Below are 21,569 nucleotides of genomic sequence, written 5' to 3'. Positions count from 1 at the left end.
TCCCAGCTGCTTCCAAGGTCTGTCCCTGACCTTCAAGCAGCACTTTTGCCTTAGGATCCACCCTGCAGAGCTGTGAAGATAGGGGAAAGGGACACTGTAACAGCTTTAAATGTACCAGGAGATCTTGTGGTTGGTAGTAAGGAGAAGTGGGGGCACAGAAGCAGAAATTTCCAGGGGTCCTGCGACGCAAACATGTGCCCATCCACAAGTTATCACTGTGATAAGCAGCCAGAGTCAGGGGTGCAGAGCGGTTGCTAACCTGCTCTCCCTGCTGCACTGGGCTCTGTCACCCCCCTTCATCCCTGCGCGGTTGTTAAAATTCCTCACATTAGCAGAAGATGAACAGGTAAAACCACCCATCTGTGGAGCGAGCACCCAGCGGTCATCGTACAAGCCGTCAAAAAAAAAAAGTCACCCCAATTACTCCCATAGTGCCAGAATCTCCCAGGCATCCTTCCGCTCCCTCGGACCCTTTGAAATGTGAAGCTGCACTGTTCGGTGTCATTTCATTTGGAGCTCAGCCTCAGACTGGCAGAGCCTCGCTGAGCTTGAGGAGGAACGCAGTCATGCTAAATGCAGATGTGCAAAATCCAGGCATCAGTGGCCTGGAAGACAAGAACACCCCAAGCCTCACCAGTGACTCCATCCTGTGGCCCCAGCGTCTCTGTTTTGCCGTCCCAGTGCCAGAGGATGCTGGCTGCGAGTCCCCCCCCCTGTTCCGTGCTGGCTCAGGACTCCTGGCCCTCCTGGGGCGGCCGGCAGCCAGCACCCCTCGTATCTGCAAACCTTGGTGCACGCTGGAGCAGACCTCAGGCTCCCTGCCGCAGCCGGGCTGCTCTCGCAATCCTGAAAGCCTCCAAAAGCCTTCCTCAGCTCCCACGCTGCGCACAGGCCAGGAGATCCATATTTTTAACGCCCCTAAGAGGTGAGCTTTGCAGAAAGTGGACATGGCAGCCACGGGAATCTGATCCTGTCTCAAAAGCTGTACCTAGACTCTGCTCCAAGTTGGCACAGAAACCTCTTTCCAGTTTCTTTCTGCTACCCGGAAGGAGAGGTGACTCTCCATCATCATCCCCCCTCTTGGGCAGGTTTGTTCTTCCGTGCTGGAGACACATTCTTTTTTGCATTACAGCCACAGCCCTCCCACCAGTCCTGGCGGGGCAGAGACACCCTACCTAAGGGAGAACATATCTCCAACAAACCCAGCAGAAATGCATCTGCTCAAGCCAGGCGTGAGCCTCCACCTCCTCACGTTCACCAGAGCATCAAGGAGTCCAAGAAAGGCAAACCTGGGGTGGGCTGGGGACAAAGACATGGGATGCTGCCTTGGCACACCCGGAGGTGCTGGTCCATCAGATGCTGATCCCCTCCTGAGGGTAACAGGTACCTTCGGTCTCTTACCAACACCAGACCCACAGAAGAGGTCCTGAGAGAAGTCAGCTCATGGGTGACAGAGGACAAGCACTGACTCATCCCCGAGCCGGTCCCCAGGGAGCTGCTGCCTCCTCTGCCTGCCATGGTCTCAAAGCAGGGGAACGAACGCCTTTTCTTGCTCCTGTGCGATCGGGCGAGGAGGAGAGGTGCCAGATGCCTACCCACCCAGCCCGCTGCCCGCAAAGGCGGAGAGGCTCGCCACGGTTTGCTGCTCACCCAGGATGGAGCAGGGGAAGCTGCGCAGGAACCTCAGACATCCCCACCAGGCTGCAGACCTCCACCAGCTGCCTTGGGGCAGTTCTAACCTGGAGTTATCCCTGCCAGCTCCGGGCACAGGTGCTGGAGTTACGAACTGCCAAAGATTCTATTAAAGGCTCCAATTTTCCAGTGCTTGGCTGAAGAAGAGAAGCTGGAATAAGCTGCCACATGCTGGAAAAGAAATGGGACAAAAGGACTCCTGGAGCTGAGGGCTCCCAGGCACTCTCCAAAAGCCTGCAAGCCAAGAATTAAGCACAGCTCGACCTTCCTCTTTCAAGGAGCTCACAGACCAGGCTGCAAGCTGGTCCAGAGCCCTGCAACGGCAGAGGCAGCTGGAGATCACAAAGATGAACCCGGTCCTAGCAAATCCAGAGGAGTTCAAGAGGGCCAGGATTTGGCAGCAGGAATTTCTGCAGCCTGTCAGGCCAACCTGAATTCAGCACCGCATGTTTGCTCCTCAAAGCAGGATGGGATGTACTGGCAGTACGTAGGTCTGCAGTGAACCATTACACCTCTCTGTACCCCGCAACCGCTCTGCAAAGCCTGTGAGTCCCTACGGGTGCAGGCAGAGCGATGTCCACCAGGCAACAGCATAAACAGAAGAAAAGCACACACTGAGCCCATGAAAGCCTCCCCAAGGTGTGAGCAGCTCCGCAGACCACTGCGCCTGCTGTGGGCATGAGGACTGGCAGCTCAGGACATCTCCAGCCTGCTGCCTTCACCCAAGGCCACCAGTGTGCAGCGGCAACAACTCGAACAGCATCCGAAGGGCAGCGGCTGTGGCAGCAGGCAGAGACAACAGGGTTATATCTCTATATATACAGCCCTGTCGAAAGCAGAGACCCTGAGGGACTTTCAGTGTGACCCTCTACTTTGGAGCAAACAGCTGGGCTCGGCCGCCTCGCTGGTGGCTCCAGCCACCGATGCAGCCCCAAAGCCAGCACCTTGGCTACGGCTCTCGGCACAGGAAGGAGCAAGAACCGATTCTGTTCTTCCATCCCTGTGATCTGATCACCGCCACACCTCGCGACTCATCCATCCATATTTTGACTCAGTGTAGAAGAGAAATGTTTTCTTTCTCCTGCCCTCCCCGAAGTAGGGCCTTTCCTACCATTTTACACGGAACTAGAATCGAAAAAGTGCAAGTTAGTCATAGCACAATGGTCCCTTTTCTGGAGGTAAAAATGCCACTGCTTTTAAATGTATTATCTCCCTGCTCCACAGGTTTCAAAGTGGGAGCTTCACAGCCTGGGAAACTGGGCCAACAGAATTTGCTGGAAAAGAGCAGTATTTCTAAGAAGCTGTTTCATATTTGATCGGGTTCATTTTGCTGTTTCTCAAGCCTGGCACAGCTGGCAAGATCTGGCTCGGAGGGCTACAGGGAAGAACCAGCCCAGAAAGAACTCATTAGGACCCTGCTAAAATAACTGCAGAGAGGCAGATCAATCTATCTCATCCTCAAATTAATTTACTAGCTGCCGAGGAGGGAAGACCCCAAGGTTTGGGACAGTGTCGCTGCTTGAGAGAGCTGGACCTGTCTCCAGTGCCTGACAAAGAAAACCTTTTGAGCCGACTGCATCCTCTGGGATTCTCTATAAATACATCCGGGGAGAGCACACGTACAGATCAAGTTGATAAAGAGATGTGACAGAAAAGCACTGTAGTATCTTACTCTCCCTCCTTGCCCAAGGCAAACCATTTCGGCTCTTTCTCTCCCTTGGACAGCCGTATGAAATATCCCCAGCTTCCTCCATGATCATTAATCCTTGCTGCAAAGGCGAGGAGTGGAGCAAATCTTTGTGTCTGAGCGGATTCATCTCTGTAACAATTTTGCAAGGCTGGCTAAGTCGTTACGAGGCTGTGAGCTCCAGCTTTCCAAAGTGGCAGCCGGGAGAGCGAGGTGCCTTCTCGCTCCCTCCCGGGATGCAGATGCCCCCCAGCATGGACATCTCCCCCCATGACAAGCAGCACTGGTCCAGGCTTTTGGCCGTTGGGCATCAGGGATGCCCGCATGGTTTGGCATGCAAGCAAGGCAGGCGCCTGAAGTTTGCTCTCCTTCCAGGAGCTGCCTTTGGAAGTACTCCTGGAAAGGAGCTGCGATGGTAATAGCATCAAAATGCTGGACGCCACAGGAAAGCACCCACGGTGGCAGAGACCCAAGGCTGAGCTGCCAGCTGGAACAACCTCCTCAGGGATGCGGTGGAGTCCCTACTGCCGGAGGCTTTCAAGATGCAATCAGGTGCTGGATAACCTCGTCCAGGCTCCCTTTCCCATGGAAGGTCAGACCAGACGATCTTTCCAGGTCCCTTCCAACCTGGGCTGTTCCCATTCTACGATCAATTAGAACTGGCGAGGCTGGGAGTCTGCATCCCACAACAGCCGCTTCCCCGAGACCAGGACTCCTCTGTCTGTTGCTGGAACAGACACTTGCATGGAGTCAACAAGAAGTTGGGGAAAAACCGGGTGATTTCACACATCAGAAGAGCTGCGGAGGCAGGGAAGGAGCCTTTGTAACTACTGAAGCTCAAAGCTGGCCAGAAAACCTTTTTTCTGCTCAAAGCAGCGATGCCGCCAGAGCTGCGGTTTTACACCTGCCCCCGTGTAACCGCACAGCAGAGCCAAAACAGCAGCGTGCGCTCGCAAGAGGAAAAGCGCTTGCAAGCACGAGGCGGCAGAGCAGCAGGTACAGCGCCGGGCAGCCAGCACGCCGGTGAGCCTGGCGCAGGTCAGCCACGCCGGCTCTGCCAGGGCAGCGCCCGGCACCAAACACGAGGCACGGCCAGTGCTAAGTCGCCGCTCGCCCGCCCGCAAGGACCAGGGAAAAACTGACAGCAGATGAGTAGTGGCCCGGGGCTGACAAATTCCTCTGGAGAAGTGGGAAAGCGGGGATGCCTGCTGCAAGTGGCAGGAGACATGACGCAGAGCCCCGGATCCCCATATGTTCCATCAGCGGCGCAGGAGCGCGTTTCCCTGCAGACACAGGTTAAACGGACCCGCTCCGCTGCACGAGCTGACCCCGAGCTGGGTCCAAAGGTCCCCACAGCGTTAAGCGACGTTGCCCACCACAAAACTCTTCCACCTGGCTCAGCTCCCAGCCTGGCCTCGTGGGCGTCCTGCCCTCCCCTGCCCACTCCCCCCGTGCAGTGCTGGCGGCGAGGTCGCTCACGCTCGCAGGACTGAAACTTCTTCGGAGGGTTTTGTCACTAAAAATATTCAATAAATAAAAGTTGCTGCAAACGCGCCAGCTGATGTGATGTGACATGCAGCTGGGGGTTGCCAACCAGCAGCAAGCAGGCGGCCTTGCCGGACAGTGATGGCTGGAAACCAGCTGTCAGTGCAGGTCAGCAGGAGATGAACGTGCCCGCGAAGGCGCCAAGCCCATGCAGAGACATCTCGGGGTCCCTCTCCGGTCCCTGCAGTGCCATGTCACTTTCTAGAGAGGCTCGGGATGGAGCATCACAGTGCCCACCCCATGCCTGCTCCTCCTGCCCAGCCCAAGATCAGGAGCTTCACCGGCTCCTGGCAGAGAGCACAGGCCAGCCAAGGGTGTCCTCCAACACTGCTGGCCAAGCTGCTTGTCCTCAACATCAGCCAGGCTGGTGGGGAACCAGGGCTGGGCAAGGAGAGACTTGTAGCTTGCCAGTACCCCCATCCCTAAACTCTTCCCCTAAAACAGGTAAGGCCAAAATCTCATCTACTTACCTCACCTCTTTTACCAGCAGCAGAAACAGGGTGCGCAAAGCCTAGGTGAGAGGAGGGATTGTGATGGACTCAAGGCACACCATCACATGCCCCAACAGCCACCAACCCCCAGGCAACCAGAAACACTCGTCCAATGCCATCTCCGACATTGTCCTCTTCTGCGGCCACAGGCAGTGGTGGAAGCCCTCAGCAGCACGTGGCAAGCTGGATGCAACATGCCCGGTGCCTCAGTTTCCCTGGCTGCAGGGAGATGCTGCAAGCGTCAGGCTGTGTTCCACTGCCATTTGGGGGAGCAGACGGCAAACACCCAACACATGCCCAAGCCCAACAGGGGTCCTAAAGGAGAAGAGAGACTCAATCCACTATGTAGCGCTTGCAGATATGAGTGACAGGTGATGAAGACAACACCATCGAGGGCTTCCTTGGTCATAGGATAAATCAAGCCAGAGCACCAACTGAGTTGGGTTTTGTTTCTAAGAGGGTAAAGTAAGTACGATGAGACTCGTTTCTTCCCCCTCATTTCCAAACCCTGCTGCTGGCTGGCTGTCACCAGTTCAGCAAAACCAGGGAGGTGGCTTGTCATCCATCCCCCACTCTGAGTCAGACCATAACTCTGAGGTCAAAAAGGAACAGCGTGCAAGCCACATGCGACCCAACCCACAGCCTAGCTTGGGACCTGTGCAGACACATGCACAGGCTCCCAAAAGACTCCCCCCCAGAGTCTGTATCCTTACTCCAAGGTCCTGCCAGCCCAGGGCCCAGCAGCCCATCATGCTGTCAGCTCTGGTTTCATCTCTGCCATCAATACGAGTTAGACATGTCAAATACTCTATGACTCTCAAGGGCTTTTTTTCCCCCCCTCTGTTTTTATTTGATCCGTAAGGATCGCTTAACAGCAGCACCAGATAACCTCCTGTCTACCTGGGAACCCTACAGATCCACATCCAAGTGCACGTGGGCTTAAAGTGAACGTGATCCCACCTAGCCAGGCAGCCAAGGCACCACCTCTCTCCCCAGCACCCCAAACCTCTCTCCAGGCACCTGTAAACCGATCCCCAGGGTCACCTTGGGGCAAGGGAAAAGGGAAGTAGGAGGATGGAGAGCTCCACCTCCCAGGATGCCACAGGCATATTTTGCAGGGTAACCCACTGATGCAAAGAGGGAGAAGGCCATCTGGACGAGTCCTTCCAGGCCCACATGATGAGACATTGAGGGCAGCAAAGTCCCAGGTTGTTGGTGGTAAGTTCTGGATAAAGGTAACCTGCTCCTCATCTTCCTGGGGCAGATGGATATGCAACTTTGAGTGGCCTTGGCTCAGTAAGGGCTCCACCTCGGGCAGTGGTCTGCAGCCCATGGTCCCCAGAGCTCACAGCAGACCAAAGGAGTTCGCAAGGACAAGCAAAGCTACAGTTGAGGAACAGCACAGGCAGAGAGGGCTGGACATCTGTGGTCCTTCCTAGACCCTGGGAGGAAAACGCTGGGCCGGAGCTGATCGGCTGGCGCTGCCGCTGTGACCGGGTCTCACGCATGTGCAGACTGCAGCCTGGACCGCTCGCACACAACAAGCTGGTACTTAATAAGGCTTCATTCACAGAGCCCAAAATAAACAAACTCAGTCAGACAAGAGAAAGAATTTAAGTGGAAAAACTTCCGAAGAATTAAGCCCTCTTTGCAAATGTTTTACCAGCTGCTAACCCCTGACCCCAGCCCCTCGACACAGCCAAGCAAAAGGATTGCTCCATGGTTTCACCTTTAAAACACGAACTGGGTGGGATGGGAGCACAGCTCCACAGACCTTCATTTATAACAACTGGGAGAAAGGCAACGTCAACAGATCTGAGCAAAGCCAGCAGCCGTGGAAATGTGGTCAGGGGATCAGGAGGGGAAAGATGAGGTGCTGCCACACTCGCCAGGGCGCAGGGCACCGAGGCTTAGCTGCCGTAAAGGACCACGCGCAGGTTGCCCGTCCCCTACAGACAGCTAGCCATTCATGTTAAGAAGCCATTATGGGTGCTGGGTAGGGGAGGAAAGTCTGAAGGATGGCACGGATCCCGGATGCGTCGGCCGGGGGAAACCTCGGTGGCACTGCTGAGAACAGAGGAGCGTTCAGTGAGTATTTCTGCAACGGCTTTAGGACAACACCAGACAACACAGGCAGAGGATGCGGATGAAGTGTTTGATCTTCCATGGGAAGACACATGGCTCACAGGCCCAGATAACACACATTTAAAACATGCCGAAGTCCTGGCTGACAAGCTGTCCACATGTCAAATGGTGATCTCAGGCCAGCTGGAGATGCTAGAAAGTCCCAGGAGAGACAGCAGCCTGTACCTGCCAATATTCAAACAGGTAATAGCTGACTCGGGCAAGCACACGCTAGTCAGGCAAAGACTGAACCAAGACAAAAATAAATGGATGGCTGCAACCAGACCAGCTCACCAAGAAGCAAAGCAGACCAGCACAATCAATGCCACCCAACACATGTTTACAGCTGTTGGATCCAGTCAGCACACATGATTTCGTTGTGTAAGGATTGTGGGCTTGACTGATGAATGACCCAGTGCCGGTGCCATTCATTTGAACTCTGAGTAAACGTGAGACTTCGTACCATTTCTCATTCTTAATCAAGAAACTACAGCTCCATCAAAGGACCGCGGTGCATGTCTGAAGTCACTATCCAGAACAAACCCAAGACCAGGGGGGTCACAGGAGAGGACAAGGTCTCCACCGGCATCCCAGAGCAATCGGCACATTGCCTACATGGTTCAGCAACGTCACCGCTCCAGCTGGCATGCAACACAGCAACAGGACCGTGTTTGACATAAAACATCCGTTCATGCTACCAACAATTCAGAGAGGTTTCTAAGCTGAAAACAGGACCAATACCGGTCCAAAAAGAGGTCCAAAAAAGAACTCAGGAATTAAAAAGAGACTGGAAAACATGCCAGTGGTAGACTTTGATAAGCTAAATATGCAGAGCTTGTGAAGAGAGAGGTAAAGAGGTTACCACATCCTAAACTGTCATAGCCGACAAGAGGAGCAAAGCTCTCTCCAAGCTAGCAGCCAACAGAATAACGTGTTTCCTTGGCTGGAAATGGGAGCAAGCCATGTCTTTCTAGCACCTTACGGAGCACCCTTCCTCAGCTCCCCGTAGACGGAGGGGCACCTAAAGGTGGCTCGGGAGGGCTCCTGCCCCTCCGTCTACGGGGAGCAGAGGCGTGGAGAAGCATGGCAGCCCATGCCAGGCAGGAGTCGACCTGACAGCCTCCCAAATCCTTCCTGGCATCACGAAGCCTGTGGTGGCCGCTGCTGCTCGAGATGTGCACTGTAAAGCAGTGATTCGCAAGGCCACGGAGGTGGGGAATGTCCTAGTGCAGAGCCCAGGGGAAGGGACAGAGCCGTTTTTATGTCAAAAGTTGGAGGATGCCTTTTCAAGACCAGCTAAAGAGATTAAACCCATTTTCCAAATTTGGCAGAGGCAGAGTTTGGAGCCAGCCAGCTTGTGCTCTGCTTCAGAGCAGGGTGCAAGGCAGCCAGGACAATGATGGCATTGCTTTCCTCCTTCATCCTTTCACTGGCACATCCTCCTCAGCTGGAGAGAGCACAAAACTCACCCAAAACCCCATGGAAAGAGGCCAGGTTGAGCCAGTCACTTCTAAGGCTGCAGTGGGAGATGCCTTCCAGCTCCACCTCAGATGCAGTCAGCCACCTCTCCGGCTGCCAGAGCCCCGGGGTTGGGAGATCCAAGCCCACCTGCCCAGCAGTGCCCACTAGATGCCAGCACAGATGCAGAGAAATGCACGCACACGCAGACCACCGTGGAAAGCTCGTTACACCCAAGCCAGAATAAGCTGTCCTTGAAGTGGCAGGAGGTTACAGGGGAATAACCCGCTCGCAGAGCTGTCAGAAAGGGTCCCCACCAGGCAAGAGCTTTGCGGGAGCTCTCTTTCACACCCAGGAGTGGGGACTGCCAGGGCTGACTGGCAGCTGTGCCACGGGGCAGGAGTGTATGCTCTGGGAAAGGGGGACATACCTGCCTGGCAGCAGGAAGAATCATCGCCTGGAGCTATTAAGGAAGAATTGCTTTCGAGGGACACTAAATAACTCCAGCCTATGCCTTAAATAACCCACGCTCGGAGCGACGAGCCAGCAAGCTCTCTTGGGCTTCTCCAACGGCAATTCTAGCCAGCCAGTCGCTGCTGCTGCCCGCCTGCCGGCCCAGGGGAAGGACATCCTCTCACCCGCCAGGGATGGCTGCAGCCATTTCCCCCACTGTTCCCAAAAGCCATGGCTACCCCCAAAGAGTCGCAGAAATGCCAACTCCTGAGCCCCACGAGAGTCATGGGGGCGAGGAGCCACGCTGCAATGGCAGCCCAGCCGCAGCACCTTGTGTTCCGCACCAGCCCACCTCCCTTCCGTCCCTAACAGAAGGAGAATCTGCCATTCTATTTATTTTTTTTTTAATTACTGTTATCAATGTTATTTTTCATCTTCCCTGTCCCCCTGAAGCAGCAGCAGATGGGGACACACAAATCCCAGGCTGCCGAAAGCCGGCACCGCTGCACCCACACTGCTCAGGAAGCCTGAGCCACAGGCATCCCCGGCAACTTCAGCACAGCACCAGCGAGTCCAGAGGCAGCCACACTCCGCTTCCACGGCCCCCAGTCTTCAGCCTCAGGGGCTCAAAGTCCCCAGCAGTTGACCTCAGGGACGCCGTGGGAAGGACACCAGAGGGCCACCCGCAGTAGGGCTTCCTCCAGCTCTGCCCCAGACCTCCCCATCACCTCTCGCAGTCCTGCTCCCTCAGCCGGTCCCCAGATCCTCAGCTCCTTCGCCCCACACATCCTCTTCAGTCCACTTCTCCTCCCATTCCCCTCCCCTGTTTTTCAGCATCTCCAAAGCTTTCTCCATCCTCACTCCCCACCTTCCACCCCTCTTCCTGTCTCCTCCACTTCCCTCTCCATCCCCTACTCTCCAACACCTCCTTCCTATGACTAGGCAGCCATGCCATCATCTCTCTACTTCAGCTAATTCCCTCTCTCTATGGGAGCTGGTGTTTTATCTCTGCCTCTGAGCCCCCCTTTCATGACTCGTGGCTTTTGCCATCCCACCCCCTTCCTCCCCGCTGCCGCCGGGATGGGAAGGCAGCAGGGGGTCCCTGCACGCTCGGCAGGCCTGACCCCGGCCCTCATTAACAGCGCCCTTCTCAAAGCAGGCGCAGCGTGAAATAAATAAATAAAGCAAATCTCTGTCTCGCTGCTGTCTCAGGTTGCTTAAGGGAGCCGGGCGCCGGGGGTGGGATGAAGGATGCTATTTGGAGAAGCTGTCTCCATGGCAACCCCCATTCCCACCACTGAGCGGGCACAGGTCACCCGTTTCCATGAAAGTTTCCCCACTCCCTCCCCATCCCTCTGCCCCGGGAAGTGCCAGCACAGCCCCAGAGGCGCAGGTGGCCTGGGACGCAGCAGAAGCGGCAGGAACGGACAAGAAGCGGCTGCCAACAGCCTCCAAAGTCCCCCACGCCACGCTGGAGGCAGCCAGGGCATCCCCACAGCACAGTGACCCCATCGTCTCCAGGCCTGTGTCCCCACGGTCAGTCCGATGCACGCAGGGTGGCCATGCTCTGCTGCAGGACTTGGGGACAGATGCAGGCGCGTACCCTAACACACGTGCTGTTGGGACTGGTGCAGAGATCAAAAAGCGTCCCCTCCCACCACACACAGCGCTGGGTGCTGCATCAGTTATCCATTTTAATTTGAAATCGGCTGCTCCCATTAAACGCTGCCAGGTGCTCCCAGAACAACCCGTGGTTCCCTTTTTAGCTCTCACAGCTCCATCTCTCATGCGACAGATGCGCTCGCCGGGACCTTTCCCCAAGTAAGGCAGCGTCAGCCCCACGTCGCCGAGCGCTCCCACAGCCAGCCTGATGCTCCCACCCGCGCCACCCCCTCCCTGCACGCCCACGCGTCCGCCGCAGGGCTGGCAGCACTGCCCCATACCCCCCGCACCGAAACAGCCGGCAGAGCTCCAGCAAGAGACGGAGAGAGGATCGAGCGAGACAAGGAGAACGGGGAACTGTTTCTGCTCTCCCTCAGCTCTCCAGCATGAGGACGGGGCACAAGCAGCAGCAGTCTCACACACTGCTGGCGTTAATGCATCCTCTGCCGGTACCAGCAGGCAGCTGCCTACAGCCAGGGCAGGCAAGAGGGTCAGCAAAGAGCCCCCAGCTGACGTTCCGGGGCTGACACCCAGGCAGCCATCCTGCGGCACAGCGCAGGCTGGAGGGATTCACACGGTTCCCCCACAGGGCTGGGAGTTTCGCCAGGAAAAGCAAGTTTATAAATAGTGCGTTTCAACACGAACAAAACGAAAGCAGCAGAACTCAACAGTCAGTTAGATCTGGGGCTGAGTGCTGGGCCCTCCCCAGCATCCTCCCCTCCAGGAAGGACGATCCCTTCCCTCCATCGCCCAGCTGGCCAGGACCATCCTCACTCTCTAGGAAGCCTGGATCTGGTGTCTGTGTCAGATGTGCTGCTTGGGAACACCCCTGCCTTGCCTGGCAAGGCAGCAGAGCTGGCTTCAAAAAGACCAGAAGCAGGTGGAATGGCCAGCTGCTCCGTGCAGGGGCAAGGGCAAACACAGCCCACAGCAGCTGGCTGCCCAGCCAGGCCCAAGGGCCACAAATTTCAATATATTCCTTGAAACCAAGTTTTCATAAGCACATGGGTCAGAAAGTTTCTAGCTTCTCTTCCCACCCCTGCAGAAGACAGTTGCCCCATGGGTGAGGCTGGCACTTAAAACAGAAGTTTCATGGCACGATGTGTGACACCGAAGGGGCGCATACCTGCCAGATCCTAACAACAAGCAAGATACTCAAGGGGAAAACCAGCTTTTATCTCTGCCTTAAGGAGGAGAGCAGCAAGTCATCAGATCAGAACTTGCTTCTCATAAACACAAAACAGCAGAAAAGACACTCCTGCGCCTACGGAGCGAATGGGAAGACATCCCTGCTGGGGAACTACCTGCCAGACTGCAAAAAGAGGAGATCTTGATGGTTGTGCCCAAGGGAAGACATCAAGAGATGACATGTCAGAGCAGCCCCATCAGCTGTCAGGAAGAAAAGCCTCTGATCGTCCACTGAACGCATGCAATGCTCTTCACGCCATGCTTGCTTACCTTGATGTAGGTGTCCAGGGCTGGGTGGACACGGTTGACTGCTAGATGGATGGACAGTGGCGTGGTGAACGGGAAGGTCGCCATGACCACGTGGCTGGGAGCAGGGAAGGAGAAGATCTTGAAGCCATACTTCTGGAACCGCTTGATCTGCTCTTCAGATGGCTTTGCATCTCCTTCGCTCAGGATTCGGCCTATGGCGAAGCGGCACTTCTCCGGAGACACCTGGTTGGGGTGGACAGACAGACGGCATCAGAACAAGAGAGAGGCTGAAGACTGGCCAAAACCTCAACCTGCTGAGCGCGGAGCCAGGATACCAACATGAAACAGGGTAAATGCAATGGCCCAGCATGATCAGGCACACCAAACCAGGTGCCCACTCCTAACCAAGACTGATCCATACCAAAACTGTCCACACTTCTCCCAGTCTAAGCTCACAGCCCAGTGGGGAGGGCACTGCTCCGCTCCCTGGAGGGAAGAGGGACTTGCAGCAAAGAAGAACTAAACCCCACCGGGCTGCTCACCCAAACCCACCTCAGGTGACAGTCATTGCAGAAAGTGTCTCTCCTGACCCCCCTCATCAGCGACCCAGCTGCTGAGACATGCTCACCACCATCCTCATCTGCACGACACCCCTGTCACTCCGGGAAGGCTAAAAGAGACACAACCGCAACCTGGCCAGCTCACCTCCGTCCCACCCCAAGGGTGGGACCTGCCACCAGCAGCCACCCAGACACACATCCCACCAGCACAAGCCACCAGCGCTAAGCCAGAGGGAAATCCAGAGGCTGCTGGGTCACTCCTAAGTGGGCACACTCAGTTGGACGCAGTTTCAGGCATGGGTAAACTGAGGCACATAAGACTTGCAAGCAGCCACCGTGCTGTATGTAGCGACGCAAAGAGAAACACATGCCCTTCCACCCTGGATCCCAACAACATGCAGAACATAAAACAGGCTCTCTATCCAGATTTGGGGATGCTTCCCATTAAGACATGAGGCTGCAGGGCTCCCAGCCCAGCAAGGGGGCTGGCTCAAGGCTCTGCTCTCAGCACAGTGACAGCCCACAGGACTCTGGCCATCTCCACGCCAAGGCTGGCCCAGGCCACAACTTTCCTTCCTGGTTTTTAACAAAATCCCACCACTCGAGTTCATGTTTACCCATGGCATTAGGCAGCAACATGGCAGAGGGCAGCAGAGCCCAGCAACTCCCCCTCCAAGAAACTACTGAAGGACTAGATGTGCCTTCCTACAGCTTAGGTCGGAGCCCAGCTCCCTCCAGCTCCAGCCTTCGTCCCTAGCAGAGCTGCAGTCCTTTCCACCCTCAGAGATGCTCAAAGAAGCCGCCAAGCAGGCAGAGACAAGGCTCCTTCTGCCTGGGCACACTGACCTATAAAAGGAGCCCAAGAAGAACAGGGGGTGCAGGGGGCACCAAGGAAGGGGGCACCATCTGAGTGTTCATGCTTCCCTGCCACCTGCTCGCAAGCCTGCTGGATAACGAGACGATGTGGCAGCCAGCAACCAGGAGCAGCAAATGCACGAGCCTTGCCACCTTCTGCCAACCATCCCTCTTCTGGTGAGGGCTGGAGAACCAAAGTCTCCAAATTCCCGCCACACAAGGCAGCAGAACTCACCAGGACCTGCTAGGATGAACGGCCGACAGCGGCAGCAAGACAGGCAGACGCCCTGCAGGCACTGGCATCACAAAACCCTCACCAGGATGATGGGAGACAGAGAGAGGGTGCAGACAAGGCCAGCGTGTTACCACTTGCCCCCTTCCCACCCCCACGTGCCCCCCAAGGGGATCTCTGCCCTGTGCTCCCCAATCTCATCCCCAACTTTGCCTGTGCTAAAGCTCAACATCTCCTGCAGCATAACAAGCCCCCGCCGCACTCCTTTCGCTCCCTTTCCTTTAAACATCCTTTCACGTTGCATGGCAGGACCATCCCGGGGGTGAAACACAAGCAGCTGTAAATAGGAAGGAAGAAAATACTGCCAGCAGCAGCAGCAGCAGCCATCAGGCTGGGGACTGGCGGGCTGACGGCTCGCTCTTGCCCTCCTGTGCTGCGAGAGGGAGCTGCAGATGGGGCTGCGCCCAGCGTTGCTGCTTTGGGGCAGGGAAGGAGAAGATCCACTCCAAGGAGAGCAAGGGGCAGCAGTAAAAGGCATCCACGGAGAAAGGCCCAGATGAAGCAAGGAGATAAGGGAAATCTAGATAAAATACCTTTAAACATGCAATCTCCATTTATGTCCTGAGCAAAGCTGGTTAACCCCTGGCCCCAGAGCAACCAACAGCAGGACCCGAGCTGCAGCAGCAGGCAGCACCACTCGGGCCAGGCACGTTTGCTTCCTCCCTTCTTCTTTTAACTTTCTTTTTCAAAGCATACAGCCCTGCAGACGCTTTCTCAAGGGCAGCAGCAAGGCAGATTTGCCTCCTCCTCTGCCTGGCAAAGCCCATCTCAACGGAGGGAGGGAAATACTCTGGTTAAAACCAGCCTTTACCTACTAAATTTATCCTTTTGGGGTGGCCAGGTGCTGATCAAAGCCTCTGCTCCCTCAAGCACCCCGACAGAGTTCTAGAAACAGTTACTTAACCTGCTCATCTACAGCTTTACCTATGGGAGCAAAACCCATTCCTGTATTCAAAACGTGTTTTGGCCTCTTCCATCCAATGCTTGGGCACAAGCTGGTTGCTGAGCACGCAAACACGTGAACTGCGGGCAAAAGGCCCTAGCACGTGGCTACAGCTAAATGTGAGCACAAGCGCTTGGCTGGAGCTGAGCACAAACCCGTCTGCCACATCCAGTCCTTGCTGAGGAGCTATTTTTGTTCCTGCCAGAGGTGGGAGAATGAAGGAGAAGTCCTCTGGGCTGCTAAATATTAAACAAAACGGAAAAAGGAAAAAAAGTGCAAATTAATATTAATCTTGTCCATTAAAACACATAAAACATTGCTGGCAGGGATTCGGCAGCAGTCGGGGAGCGTCCTTGTGTGAACGCCGGAGAGCCAGGAGTCAGCGGGAAGCCCTGGGATGCCGGTGACGGTGCTGCCCTGAGGCCCGGCGTGACCCCGAGGAAGCCCATGCGCTCCAGTCCACGGGGCTACCCCCGGCCCGCTCCTGGTCGAGAGCCGGCACATGGCCACTGCTTCCCAGCTCTGGCATCCCTAAGCTCTCTTCCTGCAAGAGCCTCCTCCGGCCACGAGTCCACCAGCACAGCAACCACACCAGCACCTGCCAGTCGTCGGCCCCTTCCTGCCGCAGTGGTGGGGCACCAAACCCTGCAGGAGCCGGCGGCCGAGAGCCGGGCTCCAGGGGGCTGTCTGGCCAGAGCCCACTGGCACTCAGCCAGGGACACCACAGGACACTGCGGGCAGCAAGCACGTGCTGCTCCCTGGTGACAAAAGGTCTATTTTTGGTGACAAGTCAACATCCATTGTGAGTGGCCAGCTCCAGGCGGACCAGCCTCTGCCAGAGGGTGCTGCACGGAGGTCAGGAGAGCACTGAGGAAGAGCAGGAGGCCACCTCTTCTGGGCAGCATCCTCCCAGGGCAAAGGCAGCCTGGAAGACCAATCCTGCCCTGCCGGACCTCCTGGAACGAGGAGCCAGCAGCACACACCATCTCCCACTCCCATGACACCATGGCTACAGCAGGTTCGAGCACATAGGGGCACCCCACGGGACACCAGAGTGCTCAGCACCTGAGCCAGCACACCAGGCACGGCCGTTGCAGCCCCTGGCCAAGCGACCCACCCAAAACTGGCCCCTTCCTTACCGGCCTGGAGGCAAGGCAGCCCTCTGGCCATTCTGCCCAAGGGCATCCTCACTCCCAGCACCCTGCCTGTCGGCGAGACGTGGATCTGTGTCAGAACCGGTTCAGCCTGGAGAAGGTCCCACCAGCATGTCTGATGGCATGCCCAGTGGTGTCAGGCATGAGGAGGCTGCTGCTGCCGCATGGAACCACAGGCACCACTGTGACGTACAGACCCCTAAGCAGGGATGGAAAAGCAGGTCTCCAGATCCAGTATCATGCTCCAGCCCAGACCAGGCACCAGCTGGACCAACAGGCAGAGGTCCCGGTGTGTCTTGACCACATCAGGTCAAGAGCTGCCTCCACAAGCTGAGCCCTGAATCCAGAGAAATCTCTCCTCGTCACTGACATCAAGACAGGCCCTCCTTGGCCACCAGATGCCATTCAGCCATGCTGGCAGAGAAGGTCTTCCCCTCCTGAGAGGCCCGGCTACAAAAGAAGAAACAGCTGGCTTCCAAAACCCTGCATGGCCACCAGAGACCAGAGACAAGTTCTGCAGCCCCACTGCCTGCTGCAGCCGCAGGGTGAGGGCAGAGATGCGACAGATGCAGGAAGAGGAGAAAAGAGTCAGGACCAGAAGGAGGAGGCAGCTTCACCCTTGCACGGACACCCAACTTTCCAGGGTCATGTAGGAGCCACTCCCTCCCAGCCTTGCCTGATGCTGCTGGGGAAAGCACTCTCCATGTCAGCCGTGCAAGAATCACCGCAAATGTCCGTACCAGCACCTGTGGGCCACAGCAATACAAGCTTCCACTAGCCCACGCTTCGGCAAACAGAGAGGCAAGGCACAGCGCCCAAGCAGGAGAGATCTGCAGGGCAGCCACAGGCACGTCCACACCACGTCCCCGGAGCAGGGCAGCACCAAGCACGGACGCTGAGCCCTTCCAACAGCATCAACTGCTCTGCTCCGTCCCCAGAGACGCTGGGGGAAGAACCAGCAGCACCAGGGTTCTCACCTCCAGAAGAGGACTTCGACACACAGACAAGGACACAGATTCGTGGCAGAGGAATTGGCCACTCTGACCACACAGGTGCTATCACGCCAGGCACTCCCCATGGCTTCCACCCCTCACCCGCTCCAAATAATAACACTGTTTGTGGACAAAAGAGTCCAAGCCCGTCCAGCTGAACCCTGCCTCTGCCTGGCTCATCCCGGGGTGAACGTCCTCCTGGCCACCCTCCTTCCCAGGCCAGGAAGAGGCACTGCAGTGTCTCTTCTCTGCCTCCCATGATCCAGAAGCAAAAACTGGAAGGTAAAGATAAGTCAGCTTGTCACAGGACACAAAGACAGGAGGCGGTTAAGCACACCAGGCTCCGCGGAGCACAGTCAGTTCAGTGTTTTCTCACCTCCGATATCTTCCTGCCACAGTGCGCCAAGGAGCCACCCAGCACTACATTTTCATGGACAAGCACCCTCTAAGCACGTCCAACCCCTAGCAGTGCTACCCTGCAATCAAACAGGGTGGGTACTACACAGCCCATGATGGTTCCTAAAGCAGGGCCGGTCCTCCCCAGAGCAGAAGCACTGGGCGAGAGCTATCAGCCCAAGCATTGTGCCCTGCGCCAGCCCCCAGCACACATGCCCAAGGACATGCACACGGCTGCTGGCCACCCTGCCGTCCCTCCCCCCCACAGCATTCCTCCACGGTCACACTAGCTACCGCAGAATTAATGGGGAGCCAGGCTGTCTGCCACGGAAAAACACCCACACGCCATTATCTGGAGACCCCAGTGCCACTGAGCGCCAGCAGCCTGGCTCCTCACCCCCCAGCAAGTTCTGATGCACTTTGGTTTGCTCCTTGTCCTGGACCATACCCTCCAAAGTACTTAGCTCTGGCTGGCAGCCATCAGGCAGTGCTCTTTCTGCTCACCTCTCAGCCTGAAGAGCATCATGGAGTAACTGTTTCATCAGACAGGAGCCCTCAGCGTGCACCACCTGAGGTTTGAGTAAGAACTCTCAGGGGATGCAAGGACTACAGGGAAGCTCAGAAATAAATGCGAGCACTAGAAACGAGAGGAGTATGGATGAGTACACAGCAAGCTGAAGAGACCATCTGCTTCCAATCACAGAGCTGCAAGTCCAGAAGGAGCCTTGGCTGCACTTCCCGCAGCTGGGGGATCTGCCAAGGAATGCCTCACGTTGGGGCCATGGACATCGGCCTCTGCTCCATAACCAGATCCACTATCCTGCTGATAACTTGTTCAGCAGGAGCTATCAGAAGACAGCAAGCTTTGCTCGCCCAATGCCTTCCAGTTCGGGTTATCCAAGAAACCCTCTGCTTTCAGGTGCCTTTCCCCACGGGGCATCCTTTGCAGATCTGGGGGAGCTTGTGAACCCCAGCACTCATCTATGGAGGATGAGCTACAAGTGCCTGAAATCCAGCCAGGGAGCATCCCGAGCCAAGAACCCGGATGCTGACTACGAGAGCTTGCCAGCCCCACCAGGCACACCTTACCGTGTGAGGGTTGTCGTAGTAGACACCAATGGAGTAGAGCTTCGAAGAGATGCTGCAGCCGTCCGTGAAGAGCTGCCCAGATTCGCCATATGGGCCCACCCTGAACTTGTAGGCCAGCGTGATGTTGCTGACAGGCGGGGAGCCAGCACTCACAACCACCTCCGTGAAGAGCCCCGAGTAGACAACGAAACCGAAGACGGTCAGAAGCAGCAGCAAGACCAGTGCTGCGATCAGCCCGAGGAGCACCCAGTCGGACATGACAGACACCTGGGGCTCCACACTTCCTGATGCACTAGCGGCAAGAGGAGAGAAGAAAAAGGAGGGGAGTTAAGCTAGCACTCGGACAAGCAATTGCTCTCTACAGCTATCTATTTGCAGCAAAACACACCCACTTCCAATTCTTCTTATGCGTGAAGCTTAAAGACAGCGGAAACCCCCAGCAACCTCCTGTATATTAGTCCCACATTGCATCAGCCTGTTCCAATTGGTCACCAGGTACAAATTATACTGCTTCATTGCCTCTTGGGAATGAGGCAGTTATGGAGGGGGATGGAGAGGCACTGTCCCCATCTCCCCAGAACCAGCCACACTGTTCACATTCAGCCTTACACCCAGGAGAGACAGAAAACCACCCTGGGAGCCTGCATCACCCAACAGATCAACAGATACACAGCACTGCACTAGGGGTCAGGGCACCATAATCAAATAATTTACCATTTATAGATACCAGACCTGACACTGTGACCAGGGCAGCCCCTCTGTCAGAAGTCTAGAAGCCCAGGCCTTTAACAACCTAAACGAGGACCACGCTGGTTCAGAGTTGCGCTCTGCATCTGGATCCAAGCAGAGAGGCTCGGAGAAAGCTGAAGACCCAGCTAGAAAAAGCATCCCCAACAAGTTCAGGTGCAATGAATTACCGCTATTCCTTTTAGCTGGCTTTTTTAACCCAAAAGAGTTTTTATAACCCCTACCAAGGCTTCCTGTTTTGTTTGCCATCTTTCCTCTCTCACGCTCACTGCGGGACACAGCAGCCTGGCGAACGCCTCCTGCTCATTTTCACTCACCGAGCGCAACCGCTCTGGGGAGTTGCAACCCAACCCAGCACAGGAGACTTGTTTGTGTTTTATTCTCCCTTGAAACACAGCTCTGCTCACAAGGACTGGCTGCGATGCTCCACTGGGACTTTCACGGGAGCTAGGTTTGAAAGCAAAGGTTGAAGTAAACAATTCACCTTTACCTCCATGTTATAAATACACTTTGTCCAAAAAAAGCCATTCACGGAGGCTGCCGCTTGCTCAGCTTTACAGTGAGAGAAAAGCCACATCCTGGTAGGAACCACAGGCAGCTCTGCTCTGCTCGGCCCCGGCAAGCAGGGGTACACTGACACCAAGTCTCGCAGAGCCAGCGCCGCCCTCGACACCGTGGCAGCACCAGCCCAGGGACCAGATCGCACCTCGGCCCTACTCACCTGAAAAACCAGCTCAGCCCAGAAACCGTTCACAACATCTGACCCACAGGGGGGTGGGATCCGCCGCGCTGCAGCAGGAAAAAATAAAAATCGTTGCTTCCTTTCAAACTCACAAGGCCAAAAGCCAAACAGCGTCGCAGCAGAGCGGCCGGAAGGTCACCTGGGACCTGCTCCCCAGAGGGGGGTCCCGAGGAGCACTGCTCCTGCAGACCCCGCTCCCAACACTGCGGCCAGCGCGCGGGCACTGAGAACACGGGAACCGGACCGGAGCAGGGCGAACGTCCTGCGGCCACCTCTGCTGGTGCCTCCCACCCCGTGTCGGCTCCCCGGGGCCGCAGCCGGTGCCCTTGGAGCAGAGCGCTCCCGAGCCCTTCGCCCGGCCGGTGCCCCACGCCCGCCTCGCCCCCTCCCCGGTGCCAGCACCGATTCATCACTCCAAACCCCGGCCGGGGCCGTGAGCTGACGGCCCGGCGCCCGGCCCGAGCACCTGAAGGTGGCCGGCCCCAGCGGGCAAGGGGGTACTGCGGGCTCCTCCTCCCGGTTCCCGCGGCGGGCACGGGCGGTTCCCCAGCTGCCCTCCTCACGGGCACCGGGAGCGAAGCTCGCCCGGCCCGGGGCCCGTGCCCGGGCGGAGGGGTGGTTTGACCCGGGCGGTCCCGGGGCTGCCCGCCAGCGAGCGCGGCTCTCGGCCCTGACCGGCGGCAGGCCTCGGCACCGGCACCGGCACCAGCAGCCGCCACCGGCCAGGCCGCCGGAGCGGACAGGGACCGGCAGGGACCCGCCGAGCCGCCGCCGGGCCCGGCCGGCGCCCCCTCGGCTCCCAGCAGGCCGCGGCCTAGAGAGAGCCTGCGGGGTCCCACCGCCCCCCCTCCCCCGCCGAGACCCCCCCCGCCCCGGTGGCGGCCGGCGGGACCCCGGCGCCCGCTGCTCTCCTCACCCGGGGCTCGCCGGTGACGGCCGGGACAGAGCGACCCCGGCGCCTCTCTCCCCTCCCCTCCCCTCGCCCCGCCCCGGCAGGCGGCGGCTGCGCGTGGGGGGGCACGCGGCGCGCGCGCGGCCGCCGGGGCAGGGGCGGGGCCGGCGGGCGGGGCGGGGCCGGGCCCGGGGCCGTGCGGCGGGGAGGGGGCGGGGCTTCCGGCGGGCACAGGGGCGCCGGCACCGTTTGGCTCTGCCCTGGTGGGGCAGCGGGAGCGCCCCGCCGAGCAGCGCGCCCCCTGGCGGGCGGGCGGCAGCAGGGCCCGGCCCCGCCGAGCGGCTCCGGCGGCCGCGTC

General features: G+C 57.4%; 1 protein-coding gene across 1 annotated transcript in view; it reads right to left on the bottom strand.

Annotated features, from left to right (window-relative positions):
• TEX264 (testis expressed 264, ER-phagy receptor) overlaps nt 1-21,326 on the bottom strand; it is a 42,932-nt gene extending 21,606 nt beyond the window's left edge. Inside the window, exons 1-4 of the mRNA XM_075432992.1 lie at nt 21,236-21,326; nt 20,299-20,366; nt 18,831-19,122; nt 12,571-12,792 (exon numbers count right to left, since the gene is read on the bottom strand). Coding sequence (XP_075289107.1) covers nt 12,571-12,792; nt 18,831-19,088 — 480 coding nt within the window. The 5' untranslated portion in view covers nt 19,089-19,122; nt 20,299-20,366; nt 21,236-21,326. The remainder of the gene's footprint in view (nt 1-12,570; nt 12,793-18,830; nt 19,123-20,298; nt 20,367-21,235) is intronic.
• Nucleotides 21,327-21,569: the final 243 nt, after the last annotated feature.

Source organism: Opisthocomus hoazin, chromosome 11 (assembly GCF_030867145.1).
Source record: "Opisthocomus hoazin isolate bOpiHoa1 chromosome 11, bOpiHoa1.hap1, whole genome shotgun sequence".
NCBI lineage: Eukaryota > Metazoa > Chordata > Aves > Opisthocomiformes > Opisthocomidae > Opisthocomus > Opisthocomus hoazin.
The sequence above is the reverse complement of the archived record's forward strand: the minus strand, read 5'-3'. Positions and strand labels throughout refer to the sequence as shown.